The 21,126-nt window shown below is 31.7% G+C and overlaps 1 protein-coding gene across 5 annotated transcripts in view; it reads right to left on the bottom strand.

The window, feature by feature from the left end:
* Positions 1 to 21,126, bottom strand: part of LOC139519785 (chitin synthase chs-2-like) — an 82,570-nt gene that overhangs the window by 4,803 nt on the left and 56,641 nt on the right. For all 5 annotated transcript variants that reach the window (XM_071312048.1, XM_071312047.1, XM_071312046.1 and 2 more), the window contains exons 13-29: positions 19,578 to 19,717; positions 19,295 to 19,348; positions 18,608 to 18,683; positions 18,205 to 18,260; positions 17,750 to 17,899; positions 16,780 to 16,900; positions 16,366 to 16,425; positions 14,954 to 15,216; positions 14,188 to 14,368; positions 13,555 to 13,692; positions 11,836 to 12,899; positions 11,207 to 11,491; positions 10,381 to 10,457; positions 1,919 to 2,024; positions 1,402 to 1,558; positions 572 to 718; positions 32 to 167 (exon numbers count right to left, since the gene is read on the bottom strand). In XM_071312048.1, coding sequence (XP_071168149.1) covers positions 32 to 167; positions 572 to 718; positions 1,402 to 1,558; positions 1,919 to 2,024; positions 10,381 to 10,457; positions 11,207 to 11,491; positions 11,836 to 12,899; positions 13,555 to 13,692; positions 14,188 to 14,368; positions 14,954 to 15,216; positions 16,366 to 16,425; positions 16,780 to 16,900; positions 17,750 to 17,899; positions 18,205 to 18,260; positions 18,608 to 18,683; positions 19,295 to 19,348; positions 19,578 to 19,717 — 3,211 coding nt within the window. The remainder of the gene's footprint in view (positions 1 to 31; positions 168 to 571; positions 719 to 1,401; positions 1,559 to 1,918; positions 2,025 to 10,380; positions 10,458 to 11,206; positions 11,492 to 11,835; positions 12,900 to 13,554; positions 13,693 to 14,187; positions 14,369 to 14,953; positions 15,217 to 16,365; positions 16,426 to 16,779; positions 16,901 to 17,749; positions 17,900 to 18,204; positions 18,261 to 18,607; positions 18,684 to 19,294; positions 19,349 to 19,577; positions 19,718 to 21,126) is intronic.

The raw sequence follows: 21,126 nt of genomic DNA, 5'->3' as shown, positions 1-21,126 counted from the left end.
GAATATAGAGGAATAACCGATATCCGCGTACCTGATCCAATAGGATGTATTCGTCCACATACAGCGCCAACTTTGTCATTCTTTGTCATTTTGTCTATCAGTTTCTGTACTGCCTCAGGTTTGAAATCTACATCTCCGTCCAAAGCCAAAATGAAACTGTTATGAGCCTAAAATAAAAACAATTTTAAATATTAAAAGTATATATCAGATAAAAACAAAGAGTAATTTCTGAAAGATAAATATTTATTTTTATTATGGTGATAAGACATTTTATTCTCCATCCGAATAAAAGGAAGATGTATTTATTGTATATTTTCTTGCTTAGTACTACTAATATATTCTTTTTGTAACGATTCTTTTAAAATCAATATGATAAACAACATAAAGAAATTTGATATATTTAAAACAAAAGAAACCCAGCAGAGAGAGAGAGAGAGAGAGAGAGAGAGAGAGAGAGAGAGAGAGAGAGAGAGAGAGAGAGAGAGAGAGAGAGAGAGAGAGAGAGAGAGAGAGAGAGAGAGAGAGAAATTGAATGTGTCGGTTGATAACCTATACTATAAATCGTACTAACCCTTTTAACTTTGTCTTTTGGCAATTGGTTGAGTAATGATGTTATGCGTCTGTAGTGATATCTTTTATTTGTGTCCTTCTCCAGTAAGTTATTTTCCAAAATGGCGCCAATCATCTTATATCCCAATAAGTAGTACATGTACATTATCTAAAATTGTAATCAAGTAGGACAGTGTATTATAATATGGTTGAGTGAGTATGCAACTTTTAAAATGTACACTGCCAAGCGATATCTAATGGCTCTGAGTTGCATAGTAGAACGAATACCTGTTGTTTTCAGTTTGAATATACTTTAAACATTCTTGAACCACAAAATATGCTATAAACACTGAAGATTTGTGTTTTAAAATTATGTCTAACTCTAAAATACTATCAAATATATCGATTCTCATCTTTTATTTCAATTATTTAAAAATCATATGAACTTTGAGATAGCCATCCGGCGTATTTTATTGTAAACTTATGTGTTATAAAATATTTAGTCGACATTTAAGGGATTTGTGTGGCTCAATTATATTTCCGTTGTCGTGTTGTGTCGAATATTGACTGTTACATGTTTTCCTTTCCCAGGAATAGATTACCTTAGCCGTATTTGGCACAACTTTTTGGAATTTGGGTCCTCAATGCTCTTCAATTTTGTACTTGTTTGGCTTTATAACTATTTTGATATGAGCGTCACAGATTAGTCTAATGTAGACGAAACGCGCGTCTTGCGTATTGAATTATAATCCTGGTACCTTTGATAAATATTTACATGTTTTCCTTTAACCAATGTCACTGTTTGTCCTTTGAATAATTATGTGTTAAAAGAAACCGATAGAATGATTATACCTGTGACCATCGTTTTCTGTGTCTGATTTTGTCTTTATCTTTCAAATGAATCGTCATATCTGTTCCCCCTGGCATGGTCCAATGTAATCGTCCCCCATATGGTGTAGTTGTTTTTGTTGGCTTATTTTCCCATTTAAGACGGCCCCTTGCGACTGATCTGTTATTGAGAGAGAAAAAAACAATGATTCATTCCAATTGAGGTCAGAATAAAATTAAATTTAAGAAAATACAGATATAAAAAATAGAATATGAAATATGAATGAATGCAAGTATGAAGTCGAGTCCCTTTGTTAAGCTTTCAGTTTTATTCTGCAAAGCCAAATCGTCAATAAATTCGATAAACACTTCACAAATTTGATTTCAAAGCAATAACGATGTCTGTGGAAAAGAGAGAAAAAGACTAATTATCAACTGCCAACATTGCTGATGTGCTTGATAACTCTTTTAATATGAGTTTACAGATTTGAGAATGATAGTATTTTTTTAAACTATGAAAATGTTAAATAAAAAAACTTACGTTGATGCCTCTTCCATGCATTCTACCAGCTGTTTTACCCACTCATTTGGTAATCTTTGTCTGGATTTTTTATCAGTTTCAAATGCGTCATCAAAAATCAAATGAACTAAAAAGAGAGAAGGATATATATAGATAACGTGTATACAAATTGTACGTTTTAATTTATATTAAAAAAAAGATACATAAATGAACTGATTATAAATAATTATTATAACAAAATAACACTTTTCAAAAAGACATAAAATTGAGAAAGGAAATGGTGAATATGTCAAAGCGACAACCACCCGACCATAGAGCAAACAACAGCCGAAGGCAACCAATGGGTCTTCAATGTAGCGAGAATTCCCGCACCCGTAGGTGTCCTTCAGCTGGCCCCTAAAATATGCATAATAGTACAGTGATAATGGACGTCATACTAAACTCCGAATTATACACAAGAAACTAAAATTTAAAATCATACAAGACTAACAAAGGCCAGAGGCTCCTGACTTGGGACAGGCGCAAAATTGCGGCGGGGTTAAACATGTTTATGAGATCTCAACCCTCCCCCTATACCTCTAGCCAATGTAGAAAAGTAAAAGAATAACAATACGCACATTAAAATTCAGTTCAAGAGAAGTCCGAGTCTGATGTCAAAAGATGTAACAAAAGAAAATAAATAAAATGACAATAATACATAAATAACAACAGACTACTAGCAGTTAACTGACATGCCAGCTCCAGACCTCAATTAAACTGATTGAAAGATTATGTCTTCATCATATGAATATCAGGTACAATCCCTCCCGTTAGGGGTTTAGTATCATACTATCATAAAATATATGAGAAGAACATAACCCGTGTCATGCCAACAACTGTTTTTTTTAGAAATAAATGTGTTTAGTTCCGATGCAAAGACCCTATCAGTGAATCAATGTTAAATCCAAAATAAGCAATCTTTAATGACCTGACAACAGTATCGTAACTATATCCCCTTTTAATAAGTCTATTTAAAGGTTTTGTTAGTTTCTGAGGAGAATACTGACATTTTTGTGCTTTGTAAAGAATATTTCCATAAAATTTTGGATGTGAAATACCTGAACGTATAAGATGTCTGCATGTTGAGTTATATTTACGAATTATTTCCTTATACCGGTGATAAAATTTAGTAAATGTTTTGACCAGTTTGTGATATCGAAAACCCTGGTGTAATAATTTTTCAGTAATACATAAATTTCTCTCGCTAAAATCTAATACATTGTTACATACACGAGCGAATCGTACAAGATGAGATATATAAACACCATAAGATGGTGACAAGGGAACGTCACCATCTAAAAATGGATAATTAACAATAGGAAATGAAAAATCATCTCTTTTATCATAAATTTTTGTATTAAGCTTCCCGTTTATGATATAGATATCAAGATCGAGGAAAGGGCAGTGGTCATTGTTATCATTAGCTTTATTTAAAGTAAGTTCTACAGGATAAATTTCTTTAGTATACATACTGAAGTCGTCATTATTTAGAGCCAATATATCATCCAAATATCTAAAAGTATTGTTAAATTTTTGTATCAAATGTTGTTTTGATGGGTCTTTGCTAATTTTAGTCATAAATTGTAACTCATAACAATACAAAAACAGGTCCGCAATAAGTGGTGCACAGTTAGTCCCCATTGGAATTCCAATAACTTGACGATATACGGAATCTCCAAAGCGAACAAAAATGTTATCAAGTAAAAATTCAAGTGCATAAATAGTATCAAAGCATGTCCAATTGACATAGTTCTTTTGTTTATTGCTACTAAAAAATGATCTAAAAGAGTTTGAACATATGTACTCGCAGTCCGACTTTTTAAATGCCCAGTTAATTAGGGATGTGAATTTTTTCTTAATAAGAATATGAGGCAAAGTGGTATATAGGGTAGAAAAATCAAAACTTTGAACAGATTCAAAATCACCAATATATGCATGCAATTTATCAAGTACTTCCAACGAGTTTTTGACACTCCAAAAGTAATTAATTCCACTATTTTCAAAGGCCTTATTTGAACAATTTATTATCAGGTTTTTTATTGTACCAAGTGTACTAGTAAGTAAAACAGACAATTTAGTAGTTGAACAATGGCTGGAAGATGAAATAAATCTATATTTGTAAGGTTTTTTGTGCAGCTTCGGAAGCCAGTACATAGTTGGGACTTTCATTGTGTTTGGTTCTGCTTGTAAAGAAGTAGCTAAAAGTTTATGTTTGTTACAGATGTCGTTTTCTGAAAATGAAGTCAGTTGGAATGTTGGTGAATTCGTGATTTCCTTTTGCAGAACCTCTATATAAAATTTACGTCAAACAATAATGATATTATTAGCAGCTTTATCAGCCGGGACAAAAACAAATTCCTTGGCTAGTTCTGTTAGTTTATTTTTGATACGCGAAATAGGGTTTTTATAGTTTTTGTTGAGGGTAAAATGTTCTTTAAAATGTTGTATTCGAATATCAACTATCTTCATTACTGAATTAATAAAAGAGTCCAAAGATTTTTTGTCAGCTTTTTCCCGTTTTACCCATTTCAAACAGTAGGCGCGGAGTGAGTCGTTGATGATATTACGACACTCATTCCAGTTAATAGTTGACGGGGGACGATATTTAGGTCCTTTACTGAGGAATGATTTTAACTCTCGGTCGCGAACGATGTTAAGGTCTCCTGTTATAACATGGGAAATTGGTCCATAGGTGTATTCTGAATTACTGCAATTACACGACATAGGTGTATTTTCAGTGATATTTACATCTTTACACAATTGGCTATAATTAAACACATATTTTCGGGTAGATTTCTTGTAAATATAACAAATGAGAGGGAGTTCAGTATTATCAAAATATCCAGGAATTTGGTCTTTAACAGAATGGTCGTTAAAAATACCGGCAATATTTACAAAATCAAAACCTTTATTGACATACTTTATTTTAATAAAATGTTTTTTATGATCTTCAGGGCGATCAATTTTTGGAAACAGTTTAGAATAACAATATGCCATTATAATTTGGACAATTTCATACTTAGGACTGTAATATGAAATTGTGTTGCAATCCTCTAAAATTTTATTTAATTTATTTATAGGTAAAGAACAAAGCTTGGTTAACAGATAATGTCTGCCGTTGTTTTTTGAAATGGAAATTAGGTCCGAAATATTTGTATGGTTGGTCCGAAATTTTCTTTGATTGCGATTTTTTCTGCGTCCATGAGAACGATTTTTACGAACAGTTTTAGAAACTATATCCAAAATGTTAACAGAATCGGTTCTTGATATATTGCCAATTCCCATGATATTATCATTAAGACCTAGAGGGTAGACTGTCTGTAATTTTTTAATCCAATTTAATTCATTTATTTTTCGTGATCGTACAAACTTGGAATGAGATTCACCAGGCTGCTTATTTACTACTTCTAAAGGTTGAACTGTTAAATATTTAATAGGATGACTGTGCTTCTTAAGATGTTGATAAATGATACTTTTGAATTTATTGGGTCTTTTAAAACGATACAGGTGTTCTTGCGTGCGTTTAGATAAATATCGCCCAGTTTCACCTACGTACTGAATACCGCATCCCGGTTTGTTTCATGTGAGTAAATAAATAATACTGTTTGTTTTTCAAGTAATATCAGTTTCAAAATTTAGAGAAAATGTGCGACCATTAAATGTGGACCTTACTGTATTGTTGGTGGAAAGACGGGGACACGTAAGTCATTTTTTGGCATGACACTTATCGATAGAAGGGTAACCACGATTTTTATTGTTAAAAACGTTAGCTATAGTAGTATTTTTAGATAAGCGATTCTGAAGATTGAGACGTGTAGATACCCTTTGAACGAGTTTAGTATTTAATATTTTTCCATTTCTAAGCTTCATATTTGTTTTTTGGTATGTAGATTTATTACAAAGGAGCAAAGACTGGCGTCCAGAATATGAACCATCACACAGTAGATTAAATTGTGTAAAAATGATAAAACTGTTCGGCTCAAGACGTCAAATGCTTATTGTCATAAGTTACCCGACAAATTTAAAAAAAAGAAAGGGTATATCAAGGTAGCGACTGACGTCTGACTAAATAGATGAATGGGGCTGAATATTAAAATACTACTTTTTGATAGATATTCCTAAAGTAATGAACATAGAGAAGTTCTCGCTCGGACACACACTCCATAATCTAGTATAATATAAGAGCATAAACCTTAAGCACGGGGAGGCACTCTACTGTCTCCACACGGCACTAAAGACAAACTCTGTAAAAAATAAAATTGAGAAAGGAAATGGTGAATATGTCAAAGCGACAACCACCCGACCATAGAGCAAACAACAGCCGAAGGCAACCAATGGGTCTTCAATGTAGCGAGAATTCCCGCACCCGTAGGTGTCCTTCAGCTGGCCCCTAAAATATGCATAATAGTACAGTGATAATGGACGTCATACTAAACTCCGAATTATACACAAGAAACTAAAATTTAAAATCATACAAGACTAACAAAGGCCAGAGGCTCCTGACTTGGGACAGGCGCAAAATTGCGGCGGGGTTAAACATGTTTATGAGATCTCAACCCTCCCCCTATACCTCTAGCCAATGTAGAAAAGTAAAAGAATAACAATACGCACATTAAAATTCAGTTCAAGAGAAGTCCGAGTCTGATGTCAAAAGATGTAACAAAAGAAAATAAATAAAATGACAATAATACATAAATAACAACAGACTACTAGCAGTTAACTGACATGCCAGCTCCAGACCTCAATTAAACTGATTGAAAGATTATGTCTTCATCATATGAATATCAGGTACAATCCCTCCCGTTAGGGGTTTAGTATCATACTATCATAAAATATATGAGAAGAACATAACCCGTGTCATGCCAACAACTGTTTTTTTTAGAAATAAATGTGTTTAGTTCCGATGCAAAGACCCTATCAGTGAATCAATGTTAAATCCAAAATAAGCAATCTTTAATGACCTGACAACAGTATCGTAACTATATCCCCTTTTAATAAGTCTATTTAAAGGTTTTGTTAGTTTCTGAGGAGAATACTGACATTTTTGTGCTTTGTAAAGAATATTTCCATAAAATTTTGGATGTGAAATACCTGAACGTATAAGATGTCTGCATGTTGAGTTATATTTACGAATTATTTCCTTATACCGGTGATAAAATTTAGTAAATGTTTTGACCAGTTTGTGATATCGAAAACCCTGGTGTAATAATTTTTCAGTAATACATAAATTTCTCTCGCTAAAATCTAATACATTGTTACATACACGAGCGAATCGTACAAGTTGAGATATATAAACACCATAAGATGGTGACAAGGGAACGTCACCATCTAAAAATGGATAATTAACAATAGGAAATGAAAAATCATCTCTTTTATCATAAATTTTTGTATTAAGCTTCCCGTTTATGATATAGATATCAAGATCGAGGAAAGGGCAGTGGTCATTGTTATCATTAGCTTTATTTAAAGTAAGTTCTACAGGATAAATTTCTTTAGTATACATACTGAAGTCGTCATTATTTAGAGCCAATATATCATCCAAATATCTAAAAGTATTGTTAAATTTTTGTATCAAATGTTGTTTTGATGGGTCTTTGCTAATTTTAGTCATAAATTGTAACTCATAACAATACAAAAACAGGTCCGCAATAAGTGGTGCACAGTTAGTCCCCATTGGAATTCCAATAACTTGACGATATACGGAATCTCCAAAGCGAACAAAAATGTTATCAAGTAAAAATTCAAGTGCATAAATAGTATCAAAGCATGTCCAATTGACATAGTTCTTTTGTTTATTGCTACTAAAAAATGATCTAAAAGAGTTTGAACATATGTACTCGCAGTCCGACTTTTTAAATGCCCAGTTAATTAGGGATGTGAATTTTTTCTTAATAAGAATATGAGGCAAAGTGGTATATAGGGTAGAAAAATCAAAACTTTGAACAGATTCAAAATCACCAATATATGCATGCAATTTATCAAGTACTTCCAACGAGTTTTTGACACTCCAAAAGTAATTAATTCCACTATTTTCAAAGGCCTTATTTGAACAATTTATTATCAGGTTTTTTATTGTACCAAGTGTACTAGTAAGTAAAACAGACAATTTAGTAGTTGAACAATGGCTGGAAGATGAAATAAATCTATATTTGTAAGGTTTTTTGTGCAGCTTCGGAAGCCAGTACATAGTTGGGACTTTCATTGTGTTTGGTTCTGCTTGTAAAGAAGTAGCTAAAAGTTTATGTTTGTTACAGATGTCGTTTTCTGAAAATGAAGTCAGTTGGAATGTTGGTGAATTCGTGATTTCCTTTTGCAGAACCTCTATATAAAATTTACGTCAAACAATAATGATATTATTAGCAGCTTTATCAGCCGGGACAAAAACAAATTCCTTGGCTAGTTCTGTTAGTTTATTTTTGATACGCGAAATAGGGTTTTTATAGTTTTTGTTGAGGGTAAAATGTTCTTTAAAATGTTGTATTCGAATATCAACTATCTTCATTACTGAATTAATAAAAGAGTCCAAAGATTTTTTGTCAGCTTTTTCCCGTTTTACCCATTTCAAACAGTAGGCGCGGAGTGAGTCGTTGATGATATTACGACACTCATTCCAGTTAATAGTTGACGGGGGACGATATTTAGGTCCTTTACTGAGGAATGATTTTAACTCTCGGTCGCGAACGATGTTAAGGTCTCCTGTTATAACATGGGAAATTGGTCCATAGGTGTATTCTGAATTACTGCAATTACACGACATAGGTGTATTTTCAGTGATATTTACATCTTTACACAATTGGCTATAATTAAACACATATTTTCGGGTAGATTTCTTGTAAATATAACAAATGAGAGGGAGTTCAGTATTATCAAAATATCCAGGAATTTGGTCTTTAACAGAATGGTCGTTAAAAATACCGGCAATATTTACAAAATCAAAACCTTTATTGACATACTTTATTTTAATAAAATGTTTTTTATGATCTTCAGGGCGATCAATTTTTGGAAACAGTTTAGAATAACAATATGCCATTATAATTTGGACAATTTCATACTTAGGACTGTAATATGAAATTGTGTTGCAATCCTCTAAAATTTTATTTAATTTATTTATAGGTAAAGAACAAAGCTTGGTTAACAGATAATGTCTGCCGTTGTTTTTTGAAATGGAAATTAGGTCCGAAATATTTGTATGGTTGGTCCGAAATTTTCTTTGATTGCGATTTTTTCTGCGTCCATGAGAACGATTTTTACGAACAGTTTTAGAAACTATATCCAAAATGTTAACAGAATCGGTTCTTGATATATTGCCAATTCCCATGATATTATCATTAAGACCGAGAGGGTAGACTGTCTGTAATTTTTTAATCCAATTTAATTCATTTATTTTTCGTGATCGTACAAACTTGGAATGAGATTCACCAGGCTGCTTATTTACTACTTCTAAAGGTTGAACTGTTAAATATTTAATAGGATGACTGTGCTTCTTAAGATGTTGATAAATGATACTTTTGAATTTATTGGGTCTTTTAAAACGATACAGGTGTTCTTGCGTGCGTTTAGATAAATATCGCCCAGTTTCACCTACGTACTGAATACCGCATCCCGGTTTGTTTCATGTGAGTAAATAAATAATACTGTTTGTTTTTCAAGTAATATCAGTTTCAAAATTTAGAGAAAATGTGCGACCATTAAATGTGGACCTTACTGTATTGTTGGTGGAAAGACGGGGACACGTAAGTCATTTTTTGGCATGACACTTATCGATAGAAGGGTAACCACGATTTTTATTGTTAAAAACGTTAGCTATAGTAGTATTTTTAGATAAGCGATTCTGAAGATTGAGACGTGTAGATACCCTTTGAACGAGTTTAGTATTTAATATTTTTCCATTTCTAAGCTTCATATTTGTTTTTTGGTATGTAGATTTATTACAAAGGAGCAAAGACTGGCGTCCAGAATATGAACCATCACACAGTAGATTAAATTGTGTAAAAATGATAAAACTGTTCGGCTCAAGACGTCAAATGCTTATTGTCATAAGTTACCCGACAAATTTAAAAAAAGAAAGGGTATATCAAGGTAGCGACTGACGTCTGACTAAATAGATGAATGGGGCTGAATATTAAAATACTACTTTTTGATAGATATTCCTAAAGTAATGAACATAGAGAAGTTCTCGCTCGGACACACACTCCATAATCTAGTATAATATAAGAGCATAAACCTTAAGCACGGGGAGGCACTCTACTGTCTCCACACGGCACTAAAGACAAACTCTGTAAAAAATAAAATTGAGAAAGGAAATGGTGAATATGTCAAAGCGACAACCACCCGACCATAGAGCAAACAACAGCCGAAGGCAACCAATGGGTCTTCAATGTAGCGAGAATTCCCGCACCCGTAGGTGTCCTTCAGCTGGCCCCTAAAATATGCATAATACTTACTTTCGTGTTCAAAGTAATCAACATCTACTTTAAAAATCTCTTCTGCAAGCTTATATTTACTTCGGTGAAAATCCAATCTGAAAAAAAGAAAAGATGTTAGCTACAAAAGGTGTTATGACATTTTTTTTGTTTGAATTTGATAACAATGTTATTTTTCATATTTATTTCCATCAAAAAGGGATTGCATCGTAGAGTGCTGTACTACAGATCAGCCTCCTGAATAATTTAATACACCACTTTGAAATATGACATTACACCGAGTCTGATATTGTATATACATGTACTAGCTTTTAAAATTACAGTTTGTAAGGTGATGTGTCTTTACCACCAACCAATTCAGTAAATTGTGTTGCATTTGTGTAATTCAGTATCACAAACAAAAACTTTACATGCACAAATGATCTTAGTATTTTATAATGTCGTAGGGCTCAAGAAGACATATACAAGTCGTCCTCTAATGTTCGATGCATCACCAAATATGTTTTAATCAAGAATAACCCGATGAAGGTTCTTTTGCAGCAATAACATTATCCACAGTTTCTGGTTTGGTTTGTGTTAGTCAATCTTTTGTTTTCTGTTTGTTTTTAGTAAGTACATTTAAAAATCACAAAAAGCGGTATAATTGCCGATGAGAGAATTCTAACACAGAGATAAAATATCATAGAAGTTGATATATATTGGTCAGCGTACAACCTTCAACAATGAGCAAAAGTCTTTTGTTTTGTAATCGTGCTTGTCTGTATTTCTACGTACATGTAAAAGGTTTTTTTTTCACGTAAAACTATTTTTTTAAATCCTATTACAACAATTGATTCATTGAACAAACCTGAATAATGATTTGAGGAGTTGTAACATTTCCTGTCTCGTTTCATGCCACATAGTTCCACAAATATAAATGTACGGTCTGGCTTTCTTTTTATTCTTCCTTCTCTCTTTACTTTCTCTACGTTTTCCATTCACAAACGATTCATTTTCGTCTTCATTTCCTTTTTTAAAGACAGGTTTAAATTTTGCATGTTTGAGAAGTCGCTTTTCAACCGTATCATCTTTCCTTTTCATCAGCAATCCAAGAGATGAGAAGAAATTATCTCTAACTGGTAATACGAATAACCTTTGGAGAAACAAATGTAGGAAATTAAAAGGAGCTTTAAACGTACAATTATACTATGCATTTCACTATCAAGTAAAGCCAAAAGATAATGTTTAATTTTGAGTGATTTTCTCTCTTTTTTAACCCATTCAAAAGTCAAAACAAAACACAAAACATGGCAACTTGATAATGGTTACTCATTATTTGGTCTCTTGTTTTCTAAATCTGCGAACTTAATAAATGTTAAGGTAAAATTCATGAAATGCATATTTTCCTATATCTAATTATGCAGTGTAGACATTGCCTATTTCTTCAATCTCTTTTCTTAAAGCAAGTAATTTATTGGTTGTTAACGTAGATCATACCTTTGCTCTCGTTCCATCCGGTTGCACTGTGGAAATAGAACATACCATGTCAACAATAGAACAGATACCCACAATCCAATAGAAGATCCGATCCACTGAGATAGACTTTCAATGTCAACCCTTGGACAGGAAACAGCTAACCCAAACACATTACTGTCGTCTGGCCAATTATAGCAGAATCCTATAACTCCACCAAAACACCCAAGAGGCACTAACGCCAAAGGAACAAAGAATGATATCCGCTGCATTTGTAATTTGCAAGCAAGTACGCCTTCATATGAAGCGAAAATGGCACAATAAATATATATGAACATTAACTTATGGTGTTTGAAGATGTTGAAAATCTTGTCAAGAAAAGTTTCATTTAGATATCCCTTTGTCGTGTCAGGAATAGTGTCTTTTAGAGTTTCAATAATCTTGTCATGAGAAGTGTTATTATTTAAAGTTTCATTGATTTTGTTTAGAAAAGTGTCATTTCGATTTTCATTGATATTGCTAAGAAAAGCGTCATTTAAATTTTCACTATCTTCTGTAAACATCCACTTTATATCTGGCACCAACAATTGTGCCATCAATAAAAATATACCAACTTTAATGATGCACATTTTCAAATTTATTTTTGGTCTTGCTTTGTCCACTGCTATCCTCCAGTCTTTTATTTTTAAGTTGAAGGATCCAATTTTCAAGTTGCAAAACAGAAAATTTTCGCAATATCCCATTGAAATTCCGACTAAACTTGCTACTAGACAAATTTTCTCTTGTGTAGTATAATGGATCTGATCTGTAGTAGTATCGCTAAACACTATGGTCGGTCTAACAATCGCAAAAACTACGACTCCACATTGAATTAGCATTGCTATTAAAGCTATGCTTACACTTGACAGTCGTATAACAAATTTCTGTCTATTCCTTGCTAATGCAATTTGTTTTAAAATGTTCAGAATTGACGGAAGAGTAAATGACGACATTACGAGAGTTATTCCGGATGTCATGGAATGGTTATGCACAACCTTGAACAACAAATAGGCTGTTCCACACGCCTCTGCACTTTCTAATATAAATATCTATAGACAAATAGAAAAATATGAGATATAACAAATATGACTTTATTTAAGCACACATATAACACTTTTAAGAGGGCCAAAGGAATGACAATTACATGTAATATAAACAATATAATGGTGACACTAACAGTCACATTAAACAAAATGACATCAAGAGCCCCCTGTCTTCAGTTCCATAGACTGTTTAATAAAGAAGCCTAAAGATTTCACTTGCTGACTAGCCGTTGGATTTAGTATATATTTCATTTTATTATCAAAAAATCTGTTTATTGAGTTTTTAATTCAATTAAAAAAAACCAGACATAATAAAGAACGCTATAAAATTGTGATTTTCATTTTCCTTATTTTAGTAAAGATAATTATGTTCAAAAAGTTTAAAACTAAAGGAAAGTGTATGGTATATCTGCAAAATTATGTTTGATAGTATATTCCTTTTCCTCCAATACGTAATTTATTACCATGTTGGTCATTGCAATACTCAATACAAAGACAAATCAAAATAAGGAATACAAAACAAAGATGTGTTTACAGTGCTGTTATTTATAAATTTATGCAATTTCAATTTTTCGACTCAATTATAATATTTAAAGAATGGAGGCCAAAACATTATATTTTTCTTCCTGAGTATTAACAACACATCTTGCAACATACTTACTGGTAAAAAAGACTTCCATCCAATGTTTTTAGCTCTCCCAAAACACACTTTAAACATAGACTGTATAAATGTTAAGGCAATTGGTGTTGAGTAACAAAGAATCAGTTCTGTCAAAGCGTTAGACTTCCGACCATCCTCCTTTAAAGTATGAAAATACTATGATTTTTTTAAAACTAATAACAACTACATTTAAAATCGACTAAACAAAAACCAAATATGCATCTTTTGCATCAAAAGTGTATATTGTAATGCTTTTTTTATTATTTAAAAACACCCATTAAGAAAATAAATATTTCTAATTTAATTTGGTGTCGCATTCCGATAGTATCATTCACAAAGATTCAATGCATATTTAATTTGACATTTCAGGAGTTATATATAAAGATATACACATTGATAACTTTTAACTTTAATGTTTTAACTGTTCTTTTGTGTATCGAAACTATACCTCCTCCATAAGCGCAACCTTTGAACCCATTATATTAACATGGTATAAACAGGACCAATATTCAATCAACCAAAAAGACGAGTCTGTCCTTTTCCAAATTTTGGTCTCTGGACGTTTTTGCAACATGGATTTGTATGTGGAATGTCACTAACATATATATATATATATATATATATATTCCTTACCTTTTCTGTTTTCAACTGTGACGCCAGAAGCAGCGGGATTAGAATGGTGGCAACACCTTTTGCTGCAATTCCCACAAATAATCCAACACATAGCAAAAGCCGACAGAACTTTAAAAAATATTCCTCCACTTCTACACAGCCTTCGAAATCTCTTTCGGTATTTCTAAATGCATCCCATGCCCTAAGGAGTAAGCCATAATATTCATTGTATGATTTTAAAACAACAGTTCTTAGTTATAGAAATCTAATCATTTCAAGAAATTCCATCTTTTTTCGAATATACACAAAATTACGAGAGTAATATCATCTTTTTGTCTTATGTATACACAACTATGTATGTATACATTATAACATAGTTGTCCATATCTTCTCGGTGTTTTTTGTTAGATTTAAAAACTATGAGAGACTGTTTTTGGAATTTAAAATTATAAATTGTAATTAGAACCGAAATACGAACATATGTACAAGGTTAGGGGAGGGTTGGGATCCCGCTTACATATTTAACCCCGCCACATTCTGTATGTATGCACCTGTCCCAAGTCAAGAGCCTATAATTAAGTGGTTGTCGTTTGTTTATGTGTTACATATTTTTTTTTTCATTTTTATGTACATACATAAGTTAGTTTTCTCGTTTGAATTGTATTATATTTGTCATTGCGTGGTGATTTTCATTTCAATAGGTTTGACCCTCTATTTTCGTTATTTTTCCTCGTTTTTGTAACAAAAAATCTATTGAACATAACACTTAAATTTTAATCAAACCTACCATCTCGTATTTTCGTTTCTTTTGTTTTGATTTTCTACATCAACATAAGTTGGAGGAAAACTATTCACGGACTGAGTTTCTGTTGTATCCTCTTGAACCGTAGTACTAGCCATGTTCTGCATTGGAATATCACCAGGTCCTGTGTAAATTGGTGTGCTGATTTGTGGATTATGTGTGACAACCGATTGTTCTATTTCCCTTAGTTTTGTTTGTTCCCTTTCTCTTTTTTCTCTTTCTTGTTTTATCATTTGCTCCTTTCTTTTCTTTAAATAATACAAATAGTACAATGAGTATTTCAATATAATGTGTATATATGTTTGATCGAAATCAATATGATGTCAACAAATAACATGTTTTCGATAGTCATACGTTTCCATGGAAGACCATTAATTTTCTCCTGTCAAATATAAAGTTACTGCAATGACTGATGCATTGTAAATTAATGGATGCATTTTTATGCGTTTGAGTTTTGAATGTTCGCTCTGTATATATCGCCCACTTTATTTCATCAAATTTAACCAAAAAATGTATACAGAAGTTACATATGATGTGTCTATCGAATTTCAGTTTTTAAATTTTGAATTCTTTTCTTGCATATTCGAAGATTAATTCAAACTTTTTATATTAAGTGGAAACACTGTAATAGTAGACTCATTTTGAGACCATGTCATGAGTAATTTAAAAATAGGAATAACAGCTTCAACCAAAACGAATTGTAGCTACAAAATGTATTTTTACAAGAATGCCAATATTTTCGCAATATCTTTTTTGAATAAAGCATTGGACAGCAATTATTTACAAAAACAAACAGAAGCATGAAATAGCCATTTAAGATCAATTTGTTAATTATTTCGACATGTTAATAACGTCATAGTGACATCACATTCAATTAATCTCTCTTCACTAAAGTGTCGACATTATATTAACATATTCATTTATAGATTTAATCTATAATCTTTTTTTGAAAGCTTAACACGTTTACAAGCTTTTTAATTGTCAGGGTCAAATAATGTCCCTAATCATACCTCCTCCATTCCATTCATCATAAAAGCAGATAAAAAAAGAGTCACCTATTCTAACACTATTAACAAGGGAAATTTGGTTTTTGGCGTATTTGATGTATAAATATTATACGATTTAATAAATGTTTATTTGGTAGGGTTGTTTGTAAACTATATTAACATCTGAAATATTCATAACATAGTATCTATAAACAGGATTTATATTCTGAGAAATGTCATATAAAATTCAGCGAATGCTTTCATTGTGAATTCCTGATAAATGAGAAGTTTCCTTATACCATTTGATAAACGATAAAACACAGGATAATAATTTTCTACAACTTATTCCGATTTGGATTTCACAATTAATATTTAAATGTATATACATTGTATGTCTCGTTATGAACAAACCTGTATCAGTACTGCCTTTTCCTTGTTAATTTTCTCTACGACATGTCCTTTCATAAATACCTAAACGAAAATTTAAAAAAAATCAACAATTAATATATGTTTGGTATTCTTTGAAATTTTCAGGATTCAAATATTCCCATAGTCTATCATTTAAAACTCAAGAGTAAGAGTTCAAAACGCATTCTGTTCAATGAATATTTTCATAGAAGCAGTTGTTCAATAATGAACACCACCTTTAGGAATATCTATGTAATGCTTTTAATAACACTAAAGGCAATCATTCGCTCATTAAATATGGCTAATCTGAGTAATTTTTTCAATAAGATAATAAAGAGGCTTTAGTAAAGATAACTTTGAAAAGTAAATAAGAAAGTACTTATTTACTGATTTCGTTAGCTCAATTTGTAAATTTACCTTTGTTCGACCAATTTCGTAAGAATTTGTGTGGACTTTACAAGCCTGTAATATGTTTTCTATTGTTTGCTTCTGGTTAGTACCTTCTGGTATTATGGCACAATCCCGAAATATTTGACAACTACAACAAAGGTTAACAATATAGTAGTAGCTGCGTGTTTCACGTAACGATGATGGAAGTCTTTTATAAAATTTTCAATTCATATTGGTTAATATGATAAGCAGTTTGTTGATAGAGATATTAACAGATGGGTAAATCTAGATTGTCTGATAAGCATGAAGGTATTGACAATAACAACTTTAATAGCAACTACTGTAACAGCAACAGCAATAAAACATGATCTACAAAACACTCCATGGTATTTGGATCACACAAATCATACTAAACATCTAATACCAGAGCGCAGATTTTTGTGTGTTGAAATCAGGTTCAATCCACCATTTTCAAAATTTAAAAATGTCTGTATTACGTCTGGAATATGACAATTGTTGTCGATTCGTTTGATGTTGATTGTCATTTGATTTTTCCATTAGATTAGAGACTTTCCGTTTTGAATTTTCCTCGGAATTCAGTATTTTTGTGATTTAACTTTCTTGTTACTCTATCATCTATACTATCTATGAGTTAGATCAGGTAGGAATGGGATACTTGATATTTTTTCTCACAATTCCAAGGTCTTTTCCTTGTTTCTTAATTTTACCTTATTTCTTTAGAGTTTTTTTTATAATCGCTTTTAGCAGTTACAGTTTTTTTTCTGTTTTCGGTGCATAGTACATAATTGGAAAATGCTGCATTTTAAATGATGGTTTTGCTATTGATATTCATAAATGTGCACACGAGAAGCTATTTTAAAAATGACAACTACATAAAAAGAACACTGTTTGTATCATTTTTATAATCAATTTTTACACGGAATTGCATTAAATTTCCATCAATAAAAATATGAGATCAATTTCTTGGTAAACCTACATTTGCAGAAATTTGTCAAATGGCATTCTGCTTTGAAATCCATCTCTTCTTATTCTGGTAATATCGTCAATACCGGCACTTTGCAGCTGATTTAATACAACTTTTTCATCGAAATAATTAGGCTGTTGATTGTCATTTGATTTGATACATCTGTAAATAAGAACATGTTCTAATATTAACATTTAGATATCTAAATCGAAAGTATAAAAATGAACGCACTTCATAAACTCTTTAGCAACTAAAAACACCTTACATTAATTTATTTAAGATTATAATTGAAAAAAAATGCCTATGTTAAACTATTTTGACAAAGTAAATACAAATGTCGAAACGTCCTGATAGAAAAATTGCAAATTTACATGCCTTTTTATCGTACAATAAACATATCATATGCAAAATCATTTATAAACAACATAAGAAACAATGTATTATATAACATAAAAAATATGCTTTACCTGACAAAAAGCGGCCTAGCATCGGTTAAGATGTCAACAAGGCAAGTCAATGATGTCTAAAAAAGACCAAAAAAACATAATAAGATAAAATATTTTTCTTTTACAATTTATATGTTTTTTATTTAATTATTTTTTACGCATTAATGTCTTAAACATGGCCTTTTTCAAATATATTTAGAAAAATATCTTGTTATGAAAACTTGTCAATGGTCAAATGTTAGTAACTTTTGATGCTGCAAATTATATAAAGAAACAAACATAAACGAAATACTTTTCATTTGCATAATTAACAAGTATATTCGTTGAAAGCATTTTTGGTAAATGAATTAACCCAAACAGATCTACGCCAGTAGTTATATCAATTAATCAGAACATTTCTATGAAGTATTTTTTTTTATAATACCTGGTATTGTGTGGCTGCACTGTTCGTTGATCTTGACTGCTGTTTATCGTCAGTTTTTTTTACAGTTTGATTGTATCTGTAATTTTTAGAAAATAGTTACAAGAAATACGTCAGGAATCAAAATAATATTGGAGTCTGATATCAGCTTTCTTTAACTACTTCAACTCTATAATTTGACGATCTGGTTATTTTATCTTTGACATTTAAAATTGTGGTACAGACCATGCTCATTAACCTTTTCAATGTTGTGTTGGTGACCAGATGTTTTAAAGTAAAGTTGAATCCTGTCCAAAGTACCAAGGTGCAACTTTTAGAACTTACTTATTATATATATTGCTCTATATCTTTTGATGGATTTTATTACCTATGAACTGTTTACTACTGAATTTAATGTAAACGTAAACATTCAATGTTTCAATTTCTGATCAGTGCACTACATTAAGAATTCCTAGTTTAATCGTTCAAACACATAATTTGATTTTTTACGCAAAATGTTAAGTACATATCGTGTTACATTTGTAAGCGAACAGTTTTAAAAGATGGGTACCATGCATTGAAATATGCAAATACAAATACAGTTATACATAACAGAAAAACAACTTACTGTACTGGATGTATAATCAAATTAACAACTAATTATTAGCATGACAATTTAGCAATCGGTGATATTTATAAAGTTTAACATACTTTTTGCCAATTTCTCTGGCCTGTCTCTTTGACAAAGTATCTCTAAGCGAACCCCTGCAAAACAAAATTTAAGAGCATGACTACTTGTGAAGCGTTTTAAAAATTGTCTATATCTCTTAAATGAAATTATTAAATTCCAAAAATCTAAAATCAAAATAAAACAATATTTATTCTTTTCCGTGTAAAACTATGGATAGATAAGTTCATAGTTATGTCATGTTTAAATTTAAAAAAACTAAATACATAACTGATATTCATGTACTTGGCATTAGGATATACCTACCGGTGAGTCAAAAACGAGTCCTGTGTATCGAAATATTCACTGACAATATAGTAATCACTCCTTTCTGTAAAAATTTCCTTTATCCTTTCTGGAACAGTTCCTCTATTCTTGTCTAGAAATTCTCTAGTGCTATATTTCACCTATTTCGGAAACAAACGAAGTAACATGAAGTTCAACTAATAATTAGTGTTTTCTTGACCCAACCGTAAAGACCATTTTCAATTTAATTGTATTATGTATAAGTTGATACCTGGGCAAAGATATTTTATCTAACTCAAATACCACAAACACCAGACATTATAAGACAAGAACATGATTCTGATCAAGAACATATACCTTTTGTGTATTAATGTGTATGATAGACGCAATGGACGAAATTGAAGATATATTACCAAAATATAAATATAATATTTCGAGAAAATACAACAACTTTTCCATCTTTTCTAATGACAATTTTCTGCACTTTTTTTGTGGTGCCTGTCTATCTTATTGACGAAAGTTTTTTACGTTACACGTCAATTTTACGTTTCGAATCAGTTTACCGTGCCTCATCGCACTTGTTTATGTGTTCTCCTGACGCCATTTTTTTGTTATTAACTTGATTTATATCTTCTTAATCGAGTTAAAATAGTTGAACAGCATTGCACTACTGTTGCTTTAATTCATATAGAGCTTAGTTCACGTTTTATTTGCAACTCGTTATGGTGTTTTTGTCACATCGAGACAACTTTTATCTCATTTCAATGGTTGACTCAGACTTCGGGTCATGTAAAATCACGCGTACGTCAATTCAAACAAGCTGACACATCGGTACCTTAAAAATATTTTATCAAACGTCGGTTTGTCGGTTAACGTTCTAATTTCCAATAAGGCCACGCCAGGTTAATTCCTTGTTGAACGGACCTGCCAGCACCTATTTTTTTCAAAACAGATTTTTTTTTATTCCCGCTTCCCGCATACGGAAATGTAATCATGTCCATTTCCCGCATCGTTTTTTTTTAAGTGTAAATATTATAAAAAGATCTCAACATCTGTTTTTAAATCACAGTCTAACCTGTATATAACGATTTTAAACCTATAAGCACCCCACCACACTGTGTAGATAGCTGAAAGAATATTTGTCTCAGCATGAAACTAATTTATCCCAAGTGGGAGTGCTCCGATTTAAATATATAACAGCGGAAATACCTGTACAGAACAAAACATTGGTTTCTTTCCCCCTCACTTATATTCCCTATCAAAAAATGTTCGTTGTTAGAATAAAAGATTTACAAAGAACTTCTGAAGGATTTGCCTTCAACTGCAATTATATTGTATGCTGGCGAAACAAAACTATCCATACCCGCTGTGGGTTTGTGCAATTGTCCTGATTTATCCAGGGGTCTGTCGTTCAGCAGTTAATTATCGTATGTTGATGTGGCTCATCGGTATTTTTCCCGTTTGAATTTATAAATTAGATCGTTGGTTTTCCTGTTCGAATTGTGTAAACTAATACTTTTGGGGTCCTTTATAGCTTGCTGTTTGGTCTGGATCAAGAACTATGTAAAAG

Source organism: Mytilus edulis, chromosome 4 (genome assembly GCF_963676685.1).
Source record: "Mytilus edulis chromosome 4, xbMytEdul2.2, whole genome shotgun sequence".
NCBI lineage: Eukaryota > Metazoa > Mollusca > Bivalvia > Mytilida > Mytilidae > Mytilus > Mytilus edulis.
This window is presented reverse-complemented; position numbering and strand designations above follow the sequence as displayed.